The following is a 12372-nucleotide window of genomic DNA, read 5'->3' as shown; positions in this document are numbered from 1 at the left end:
TTGTAATAAATAAGTCCGACTTCATTTTCAGAGTTTTTGTATAGAGCACTTTAATTTTTGCGAAACTGATTTGAATTGTAGTAATTCAGATAAATCGTGTCCATTTGTAGGGAAATTCGTCTTACCAATACATCACAGAGAACAATCAAGGTTGCATCAGACGATTTGCCAAATGGCCTATACGACCAACCATGCCTACTCTCTACAAAAAAATCGAGTGAAAATATTCACTCTTGAAGGAGTGAATAACAGAAAAGAGTGAATTTAGAGTGAAATTGGAGTGAATTTTGAGTGAAAATATTCATTTTCACTCGTTTAATTTCGAGTGACCTCAGGGATCACTCCAAAATATTCGAGTGATCCCTGAGGTCACACCAAAATGAGTGAAAATGAAAATTTTCACTCAAAAATCACTCCAATTTCACTATAAATTCACTCTTTTTTGTATTCACTCTTTCAAGAGTGAATATTTTCACTCGATCTTTTGTAGAGAGTACTGAGTATACACACAAGATGCAATATCCCTCTAACTATATAATGAAGATATGAAGATTATTCAACAACAAATAAAAAAAAAAGATCCACAGGTATGCCCATGATAACTGGAATATTGCGTTTAATAATGAATGCACATGCCGACATGGTCATTCAGCTGAAGATTTCGTTGTTTCTTCGAAATGTTCGGTTGTCTCCATATTATGAAACGTGGCCGATATAAACGTGGTAAACAAACAAAATCAGGAATTACATGTTTTGGCTTTTATTATTATTATTTTTTTTTACCATTAGGCCTATTGCGTGCATCGTCTCGAGTCAAAATATTTTCGCTACCTACACATGGACTCAAACAGGTGAGTTGTGCGCTCATCCACATTATTTAATGTCGGAGCTATGGGCCTCGGTGAGGAGGCGGAGGTGAGACACCATCTCCACGTCATTCTGATATTACGTGTCAAAAAAAGACCTTGACATGAGACTAATCATAACAAAAATTGTGATCATGGCGGACGCACGGAGACTTTCCGAAGCTAATGAGCACATCGCCGCAGCAGAAAAGAGGTCAGATATAACAGCCCACACAGTATGAATTATTATAATTTGCCCCATATTTTCTTTACTGTTATAATTCAGGTTCATTTGATTATGATACATGCGAATTAGATGTCGAAGTGACTGTGTAATCATCGTGAAGATAATCCATATTTTGATTTGTACGGCTCCATAGGTCAATTCAACCGCCTGTTCGGCGTATTTCTGTACGTACTGTATATATATACCCCATCATACGACCCACACGGCTCGGGCCAGCATCAGCTGTTACCCGCCGGCTGATGCGGGGCGGGGATCTGGATCATCTCCATCGGTACTCGCAAGCTCGGTAAACTGGTGGAATATTGGAAATCGACACTACTAGTGTTTGCCAAATGTTACTGCGAAAATCGACATTTCGTCAGTCAGAAAGGCTCAAACGTGACGATTTTCGTGAATATAGAATAGAAAGCGAATGACGCTTTATTTATTTTCTCTAGACCTATATTTCCAAGCATTGCAATGGCCAATGCAATTGTGTGTGGAAGTAAATTTTTAGTCCGGTCCCACAACTTGTCCGGTCCGACCACGTATGGTCATACAATGAGGTCAATATAATGTATGTTGGAAAAAAAGACAGCAGAAACAGACAATAAATTGTAGTGCCACACATTTGGATATGATGACCCATTGAATTTCAAGAAAAAAAAATGAATGTAATCAACATGGTTTTCTTCCATTTTCAGAATTTTTCAATACTACAATTATGTGTTGTGCACTGAATTCTTTGTGACCCTGTGTAATTTCCTTTTTCAGTTTTTAATTTCCTGTAAATTACAAATGCATGTTACATTATGTATTGTCAAATTGCTGGCATCTTTAAAACCAAAGAATATGAATTTAGATATAAAATATAGTTTCAAAAGCCACACATTTCCAAATCCAGTTTCTCACTTCCACTAATAACATCACCATATAGGCCTATCGGCGATCAAGGTATTGATGATTTTTGTGATTGTTTTTTTCTTCATTCTCTTAATATCAGTTTGCATTCTTATATCTTCCAGTCTTAAAACATCTTTCTTCAAGTGGAAACCAGATTTTGGGAGTGCAGCTCACGAGTATGAACAAGCAGGTAATTGAATTTTTCTTTGTAGATGAGAAGAAATACAACACTATATACACGCTTTCTGGTTGTGGACAGTGGTCATCAAATTTGCCTCTGAAAATATTAAGCACTGTACAACTGTATTTTCTTTTTTTTTTAGAGAGTGCAAATTTGCAAAAGCTGTAGCCTTAGTGTGAATGGGCTCTAGTGTATCTTTATGTCAGAAGACAATATTTAATAATAATTACAATAATAATAATGATAATAATAATAATAATAAAAACAATAACAATGTGAGGTAATCCAAGATGATGCAAATTAAAAAATTGTTTGTCACATTTGTGCTGTCTTTCCTAGACTTATGAATTGTCTTTTCAGTGTATCATTTTAGACCTCTATCTTGAGTTGAGATATTCCAGAACCTGATGTGTTTTATTCCTGCATTTAAATTAAAACTGTCATGGCAGTCTGTAGCTCTTTAGACCAAATGACATGTACAGCACTGTTTTTATAACTAGCCAGGTGCATTTGAAATCACAAGATTAGATTAAATTTTATCAGTCTTATGTATTAAGTAGATCATCACCCTTTCATGAAATTGGCATATTCAGCCCATCGTGCTAAATTTGTCATTTTCTTAATTGTGCAAAGTGTTTTTACTGACTCTGTAGTCATTTATCTTATTTTTTTTTTCTGAATTGAAAGCCATTTGCTTCAAGAATGCCAAGAAACCCATGGAGGCCAAGAAGGCTTACATCAATGCAGCTGGAGCCCACAGGAACAACGATGCGTATCCTTTTTTCAGTTGAATCTGTGAGACATTCCGAAATGAAAGCATCATCAGCAAGACGCAGTCGTGGGTCTTCGGCAGAAAACACTACCTTTTTTTTTTTTTTTTTCAGTGTAAATGACATGTCACTTAACAAATTACCTTTTCTGTACTTTGGCTACACAAAATGAATTTTTGTTATGAAATTGTGTAGACTGCAGAATGGAAGAGGAATAAAGGACATTTTTTTCTCATGCAGCCTCCAGTCATAAATTGAATGCTTGATTGGTCAGGGAAGCCAGTTTTCAGGCAAAAAGCCTGAATTCAGGGCCTTGTTGTATCAAAGTTCAGGCCCTTTTGTGTTCAAATTAGTTACATGAAGGCGCACATCAGGCCTGAGGTCTCTTTCATTCTAATTGGCATCCCTGATTGGTTTAATTTTTTTTTTTTCTTGTTAATTGTGACATAGGGCAACTGGCTCTTAAAATGTGTTGTGGAAATAGGCAAAGTGGAGACTTCCTTGCTTTCAGTCATTATATACACTAAAACCTCTTTGTGCACCTTACTTTCATACTGATACTGTAAAAGTGGATATTTTCGAGCGACTAATTTTTCGCGCTTGGCCGGGTGAGAAGAGTTTCGCGTGTTTTTAATTCCGCGGAATCAAGACATCACGCACAGGAACATTATGGCAAGCAAAAATATTCGCGTGCTTTTATTTTCGCGATAGTTTCTGGTTGCGCGAAATGCGCGAAAATTTCAACACCGCGAAAATTTCCACTTTTACAGTATTAGATGATTTCAGAGATGCTAATGAGCCTATCATTAAAAAAATAAGTTGTACAGAAAGAACAATGATGTTATTTTGTTAACAATCACTTTATTGTATAATATCCCTGACTCTTTCATATTTGAACTGTGTGTGAAATATCTAAGTTGTTCAGAGTGCAAAGCTCTAAAGGCCATAATCTGTTCCAGCAGAAGTTCCTTAGTGATACATCACAGACTATTTCACGCTGGAAAAGCATATGAACAGGCCGCATTCATAATGAAGGTGAGCATTGTTTGATTGCTAGAGTTAGATAAGCTTTGATGTGTAAAGGGCAAATGTATTTTGACCATTGAATTTGGTATGTATCATCTATAGCCTGTCTTCATGTGAAATAGAAAATGCACTCTTGATTCAACTGAAGCTCTTGAAAGGAAAATGAGAGTTACTCTGCCTTTGAATCGCAATCTAGTTCTGACCTGTCAGTGGCAAACACTCTAAATTTCTTTAGATAAGCGTTCATGATTTGTGAATTTTATAACTGAAGGAACATAACCTGTTAATTTTGTATGTATTTTTTTAATGGTTATTAAGATTGCATTCAAAACATAAATGTAATAATCATACAGCTAAATTCAGAGTCATGTGTTTGACTTTATGAAAATAGAGTGTACATTTCACACAGTGCTTGAAAAACTGCATCAATCTGGTTGGAGGAAAAAATGTCTGTACATACATATATATTCTTAATCGAAATTATGATAATGTCATCAAATCTATGTGTTACAGGAGATGAAGGACTGGGGTGAAGTGATGGGGCTGTTTGAGAAGGCTGCTAGTCTCTACCAGGAACATGGTACTCCAGACACTGCTGCCATCACACTGGAGAAAGCTGCCAAGTGAGATATACCACCCCACCCCAAACCCTTCACTGCGACTGTAAAATTTGCTATTTTGACAAGGGTTTAATTTTCACAAATTTTGCAAATAATAATCATCATTAATATTTATACTACGCTTAATATAATGTTTCTAAGCGCCTTACCTGTACATGTGTCATGATTATACCAAAACATAATCTTACATTATTGAACATAACAACAAACTCTGCTATAATTTATGTTACTGAATATACTTTAAGCAATAATCAAATGCTAAAAAATGCTTAAATACACACGCAAAAAACAAAACAAAACAAAATCACTGTTTGGCGTGCAAATTTAGTAACACTCCAAAATATCGCTACCTGATCTTGATTGCATGAAGTAGCGAAATGAACAGACAGGGGTGAGTCCACTTTCGATAGTCTTGATGTCAAATCATGAAAACAGCATCTCACAAAAATGTCTGTGACTTCCCCATTTGCGAAAATATCTGTACGCGAAAATAACAGCTCGTACAGTACTTTGTCGAGATATCTCCAGTTCATAGACCTGTGCTTATGACTGAAGAACCATATGTTGTAGTGTATGTAAATGAGCACCAGACTTAGTACTTTGTACACATGGTAAATATTGCTCTATAATGCTACTCTTTGTGGTGAGAATGCAAATCCCTGCAAAATTGTCACCATTTTATGTTATCAGTTCTTTGCCAATTAATGGCTGGAGAAAAAGTCTTCAGAGACTAGGTAATGTTTTATTCCATCAGAAAGGGATCGTCTAACTTTCGAAATGCCAAATTGCTTTTTCTTTTCTTTTTTGCACATCTTCTGATATTTGCAAAGTTTTACAACACACCAATAGGTTGCCTCCCATAGCACAGATGCAATGTATATTGTCCCTCTTGTGGTTGATAGTAACCTTGCTCCCTGAAAATTGTTTAGACTATATTCTCTGACCGATGTGGTCTCAATCGGAAAGTTGTCCACTTGTGAATTGGCGTTCAAGTCTCATTGTGGGTACTATTATTTTTGCAAGTTATGTGGCATATATTATGTGGCATATATAGTGTGTTCAGAGGATGTTGTGGCTACCTCCATGTTGTATGATGTACGATCAAGACTTTGTTTCTTTGTTTCACTAAAGGATGCTGGAAACAGGGAATCCTAGGATGGCCGTGGAGTTCTACCAGAAGGCATGTGATGTCGTGGAAGTAAGGAAAAAGGAGCTCACATATTCAGTGAAATTCAGTGCAATTGTGATGCAAGATGTGTTTGTGTCATGTGGGTTATTCTACAATGTAATGTCAATGTCCCATCATAGACCAATAAAAAAATGACTGACTGACTGACTGACTGACTGACTGACTGAATGAGTGAATGAGAGAGTGAGTGAGTAAGTGAATGAATGAATGAATGAATGAATAAATGAATGAATGAACGAATGAATGAATGAATGAATGAAATTTCATTGGCACAATTGATGGTTTGTTCTACTGTTTCAATGAATATATATTTCTAGAGATGCATTTTAGCACAGGTGCAGTTGCTCAGCACCAAAAACCTGATGAGGCACTTTCACAAACAGGACAGTAGAATCAAGAGTACAGTTAGCTGGCCACAGCACTAATTTTTGCGTAGTGTGAAAAGCAATGACTGGCATTACCCTCAATTTTCAGGATGATATTTGCTGGAATTAGTGTTCAGTCTGGAAACTGGACAGAAGCACTGTGTGTATGTACAATTCACTGATGCAGTGTGCTGCTTGACATCCATTGTATTGCTGAAAGTCTGCAGCTTGAAATTGATAATATTGAATAAAAACTTCAATGAGTAATAATTTATACATTTCTCTCATCTAGAACCAAAGCAAGGAGGTCTGCAATTAGTTACTGTAAATATGGAAATTTTCATGGTGGTGAAATTTGTGCACATTTTGCGCAACCTGAAACTAGCACGAAAATAAAAGCATGCGTATATTCTTGCTTGCCATATGTTCCATTAGTTGATGTCTTAATTCTGAGGAATTAAAAAAACACGAAACTCATTTTACCCGGCCAAGCATGAAAAACTGCTCACACAAAAAAAAATCTGTTTTACAGTAGTTTATGGAAATATATAGATTTTAGACCTTAATTTGGCACTCCGATGTTGAACTTTTTCGTAGCTGTGTCAAACCGCAAGGTTACATACTGCCAACAATCCCACACTTAATATTTGGCATCTGTTTGTCACAACTGCAAGGGTTGCTCAATCACCAAGAAAATCATCAATCTACACAGTCCATTAAATGGGACTCATTTCACAAAACATACTAGTATTTACGCATTTTATACACAGATGTGGCAGACTGAAGCAGGTTGAACAAGGGAAATATAAATTTTCATGCTGTGTCTTGCCTTTGTGGTTCAAACAAAAATAAGAAACAGAGACAGTTGGTTTTTATGAGCAAGGTCACCAAAGTCAGTCTTCATCCTGCCAGCTCTGACTTCCTGAAGTCAAAACTCCATATTGCTTGCAAGTCGAGCCAATCCAAAGTCAAACCATTTCAGTAAATTGTAGCCTCTGTCATGAAGGAAAGTATTTGGTTCTTTGACACAGTTTTTTTTTTTTTTAATTTAGAGCTGTTTGAAATACAATGGAGATTAACCGTTTCGTTTGTTTGTTTGCCTGTTTTTGATATAGCTGGAAGAGCGCCCTCGACAGATTGTAGATTTTCTCGGTAAATCTGCGAGGATTCTGGTGAATATACAGGACTATGACCAGGCTGCCAAGCTCCTATCCAGAGAGAGAGACATGAGGAATGATTTAGGAGATATTGATGCAACAAACAGGGTGAGTATCGTGTCCTCATTTCATATCCTTACAGTCTTTGTCGTCATTATCACCATATTCCTACACTCTGCATTCCGCCACTCTTCCTGTTCTTACACTCTCCACTGATCCAATCCTGTTCATGTGTTGTGTTACCAGCAGTTCAGAATGTAAAGTTTGGTTCCATGACATTTGCTCTTGCTACAATTGCTCCCATGAAATATTTGCACGTTAAGCCAAACATAAATTCTACTCTCAAATGTAACCCTAACCCTGATCCTAATCCCCAATCAAACTAAACCTAAAATCCTGTCATAACCCTAACCTTAACCCTAAGTCCTTGGAGAAAATAGGACTGGAGCAATTGTCGCAGGAGCAAATGTCGTGTCACCGTAAAGTTTACTGCATATGTGCAAGTTGTTGTGAGGGAATAAAGTCACTTGCAATTTGATTCCACATCGATGTAATCATGATCTAGTCTCTCTAAGGTTTGTTTTCTTTCGGGGGGTTTTGTGTGTGTGTGTGTGTGTGTCTTTCTCTCTCTCTCTCTGTCTTACACTTTCACAAGAAATAACCTGATATGGATTTCGCTTTGCTCAGTATCTTGACTGTCACCAGACTACATCCAAACTGAGACAGCTGGCAATCACCATGTCAGATGCTTGTGAAATCTTTGACCATGTCTCACTTCGACGCATTTTTAAAGCTTTACAGCTTCTTACATACTGTGTTGCTATTCTTCCCCCCGCAGACTGTATCAGCACTGGTCTTGGTTCACCTCAAAAGAGGAGACTACGTGGCAGCGGACAAAATGTGTGGAATTGCAATGAGGCAAGTACCGAACCCATGGTCAGTCAGTTGGTGCTACATACCAATATTTCTGCTTACTCAGGGCAATCCCAACTCACCGTTTGGCAAATAAAATTAATGAATATGTTATTGCTATCAATAATGATCACACAAGTCCAAATGCCAACTGAGGTAAAATAGGTATGATATTTTCGTAGTAATGCCCCTTGCAGCCAGATGTCCATAAAAAGTGCTGTGAAAGTAGAAATGTTCGCGTGCATGAAACTATCGCAAATTATGTGAGGAGCCAAGATTCGCCAATGTAAGATGCATACGAGAATGTTCGTGTTCACAATGCATTGAATGTCAGAGGCAATTCATGAAAGTTTCATGCCATGAAAAAGCCCATCGGCTCCATTTCGTGAAAGTTTTGTGCTGCAAATGTTTCTGGTTTTACAGTATGTGCTACTTTAAAATGGAATAAGTATGTTTTGGCATCAGCTGCTGTTGTAACTCATCCTCCCTAAATCAGATTATGAGAATGACAGCAAGGTGCGGTGACTCGACACTGTTCAATCTTGTTGTATAGAAAATGTAGGCAGTGGTTTCATTTTAAACCTTGACCCTTTTTTTTTTTTAGATGAAATTTCCCTGTCGTGGACTGAAGCGATCTCATCTTTGTGACATTGTAGTGTGAGTGTTTCTATCTCTCTGTACCATTTGCATCCTCAGTTTTGATGGTTACGCTGGCAGCGACGTTGCCTCAGCGCTGCACCATCTACTGGAATCCTACGACAAGCAAGATGAAGAGACCTTTGCACAAATTCTCAACCTTCCTCTCTTCAGATACATGGACAACTGTGTAAGTATGATCTTCTCTGGCTCCCTTGCCTCTTTATTTTCACCCGCCATTCACTTTTTTTTTTCCTCCTCCTCTTCATTTTCCTCTGTTCTGTAGTCATGACTGGAGTCTCTATTTTCAGGTGCTTGTTACCTCCGCTAAGGGAGGAGGTTATGTTTTCGTTACCATTGGTTTGTTCGTTAGTTAGTTAGTTTGTATGTTTGTCCGTGTGCAAAATAACTCAAAAAGTTGTGCACGGATTTAGATGAAACTTGCAGGAAAGGTTGAGAATGACACAAGGAACAGATGATTAAATTTTGGTAGTGATCCGGAAATTTTTATGGGTTTTACACATGAATGAAGAATTTTTGATATTTTGCCACGTAGGGTCAATGAACTAGGGAGTTCAAGCTACGCATTTTTGAAGTTTTCATGCGCGCACTAAAGTGCGTGCTCTAGTTTCTGCTGGGGCGAGTCGTGCCGCGCATCTGAGGGTTTATGACGTAACAAAGGCTCCTATATTGGGAAATCGGGCAATTTTTCAGTGGGTGGAAATCACTAATCTCTATGGAAGAGCAAGATCATCGGTTGAAAGTAACTGCTTGATGGAGGTCTGCGCTCTCGGAGTGCTTTTCTAGTTTTGTCTGTGATGTTGTTTTAACATTTGCCATGTCAGGTTTTTATATCTCAAAAGATATGATGACATAGGCAGTAGGGTCAATTATCAAAAAGGTCAAAGGTCAATACATCTACACAAGAAGTATTTCCATTGTCAATCTCTCTATGTTAGCATCATTTTGCCTGAAATTAACGTGTATGGTGTATCGAGTAGGACCAATCCTGATTTACTCACTTTGTCAGTCAATCTCTCAGATTGTTGATTTTGTGTCTTTACACCAAAGGGTGCTGGAGGGTAGTGTGTAGCATTGTTCTGCAGATAATGTATTAAAAATGTCTTTCTCACGTTTTGTCTCATCACTGCGTCAAATCATACTTTGCTGTCATTCCCGTAGAACATAGATAGAGGTGATAGTGTCATTTTTTTCCCCTTTCAAGGTAAAACATAGTTCATGAAAGGGCTCTAAATTCATCTTCCTAAGTTTGGAATTTGCTTGCAATGTATTGAAAGGGTTATGACTGAAAAACTTGACTAGCTGATGCTATTTGCCGGGATAATGAGTTGCTTTGGAGTATTTTGAGATCCAAATATGTAAATGATTCAAATTGGAGTACCCTACTTTTATTCCTGAAGCACCCTCCCAGTTCAGTAGTGAGCAGGTAGAACATTATGCAATGATCAATCGTGCTTACTGATCTCTAGAGGTCTGTGATTGTGCCCCAGCAGTAGAATGTCTCAAAAAGCTGCATGCAACTCACTCTCTTGCAGAAGGCTGATGAATGCTGCTGTGGCCTGATTTGTAATTGATCATAAAACATTATGTAGCAACTACCATCAGATTATGTTTCAGATTGCAATATTGTTGGTGTACCTTTTTGGCTAACATTTCACATTTTTGTTGTTACCAAGCTGAAATTGTGTTTTCACATCATTATTTCACACATTTCTTATGCTTACATTATGTATGTGTCCATATTGGAGCAAAAATTGACACTTTCTGCAGTTGTATGTGTACTATGTTTGACCTTTAACATTTGTTACTTGTATGTATCAAACTTCAGGTTTTATTTCTTTTGCCGTTCAGTGAAGATATTTTCCTATTTCTCTCTGTTTTTTGTTTTGTTTCTTTGGTTTGGTTTTTTTTTTGTTTTTGTTTTTTTTGGGGGGTTTTGGGGGGTTTTTTTGTTTTGTTTTTTAGTGTGTAGAAGCACAGATATTTGTCTATAAGCAGGCAGTGAGGTATAGGATTTATTTTCTGTTCTCATTTTCTCAGTATGTCAAGCTTGCAAGGAGCCTGAAGGTTCCAGGGGGAGGCGGTGGGTCCAAGAAAGCGGCTTCATCGTCATCGGCAGCGGGCGGGGCTGGAGGCAGCGGAATCAGTGCTGGTGGGGCGGAGGGAGGCGCCGTGGACGGGCAGGAGGATGACGATGACGACGACTTCAGCTTGAGATAAGCATAGCACAAACGGAGACAGAGTTTTTAGTTTTACTGACAACCTTGCAGGCTGGATGATGATAGTTGTGTTCCCAGAATGAGAGCAAAAGGATGTAACGATGACTTTGTACTGCGTAAAGCGACGCTGTCCTTGCTTGTTTACCTTTGTGAACTTTGTTTTCTTTTAGGGCATCGCAAAAAAGTTGTACGGTATGTCCCCAAAAAAAATACAACGGGAGCTTCGCAATGATATCAAATTCAGGGTATGAAACCATAACTCATTGCCCACATCTTACAGAAAACCCCCATTCGATTTGCTTCAGTGGTCAAAGAGAAATGAGGAATTTTGTAGAGGATGTCAGGAATCTCTTCTGTCCAAGTTTTGTCGATTGTTTTCACACACAAGAGCATCGAAGTGCTAAACTTGGAAGAATCAGACTCATGACATGCTTTACAACAATCCACATTTCTCTAAGACCGCTTAACCAAATTGAATGGGGTTTTCTGCAAATTAGAGCTACGATGTTATATTTTAAGACCTTGAAGTTGCATTTAGACAGTTTAATCATATTGGGTAAAGATGCAAAGATCTGATTGTAAAGCTCTGATTGTAATTTTTATTGGGACATACTGTACTTGAAAAACTCCAGTAGAACATGCTTCTGCCAGTGTGTCCAAACTCTGAAGTTCAGTGATATTCATGTATTTGAATGTGCCAGCATAAACTGGGTTTCTAGATCATTGTACATTCAACCCTGAAGGGGGTTTGGAAAAAAAATCATCAACAACTACACCAACATCAACAAAATAGACAAATTGTACTTTGTAGCATTTTGGGATACACTGATTAAGATGTGTGCTTATTATCACTGGAGCTGTGCAAGAGACAAAAATATGCATGCATATTGAACTCTGAGTTCACTTCTAACCCTACCACCTCCCCCCCCCCCCCCCCCCCCCAAAAAAAAAAAAAAAAAACACTCACAAAATATTCAATTTGCATAGATGCATAGATGCATGGATAGATGAATGGATGGATAGGTAAGTGACTAATTGAGAATACCTGAGATAAATTGTATTACTTGATAAGGCAGTGGAATTATTTTTCCAAACAGCAGTCATGCTTCAGTGTTGACTACAAGCAGAGAATGGACTCTCAACATGTTGTTAGTGGTCAATGCACCTATAAAGTGATGAATCGCTGTATAACCCACCTTAACAGGCCCTTGTCTGAGCTGAAGCCAAATATGTATACTTTGTGTGCATTTATTTTGTAATTTGATTTGCATGAAAAAAAAAAAAGAAGAAGAAGAAAAGAAA

The 12372-nt window shown here is 37.8% G+C and overlaps 1 protein-coding gene across 1 annotated transcript; it reads left to right on the top strand.

Moving 5' to 3' along the window:
* The first annotated feature begins 1000 nt into the window (after positions 1-1000).
* LOC139724329 (gamma-soluble NSF attachment protein-like) lies at positions 1001-11160 on the top strand. Its single transcript, XM_071635472.1, has 10 exons — positions 1001-1059; positions 2097-2164; positions 2843-2927; positions 3912-3960; positions 4465-4574; positions 5703-5769; positions 7241-7390; positions 8121-8200; positions 8891-9020; positions 10892-11160. Exons 1-10 carry the CDS (start codon positions 1001-1003, stop codon positions 11069-11071), a joined length of 978 nt encoding a protein of 325 aa, XP_071491573.1. The 3' UTR covers positions 11072-11160.
* The last annotated feature ends 1212 nt before the right edge of the window (positions 11161-12372 follow it).

The sequence above is a fragment of the Diadema antillarum genome, unplaced genomic scaffold (assembly GCF_040938485.1).
Source record: "Diadema antillarum isolate AM-2024a unplaced genomic scaffold, OU_Dant_1.0 scf00000211, whole genome shotgun sequence".
Lineage (NCBI taxonomy): Eukaryota > Metazoa > Echinodermata > Echinoidea > Diadematoida > Diadematidae > Diadema > Diadema antillarum.
Note: the sequence above shows the minus strand (reverse complement) of the source record. Positions and strands in the feature narration are given on the sequence as shown.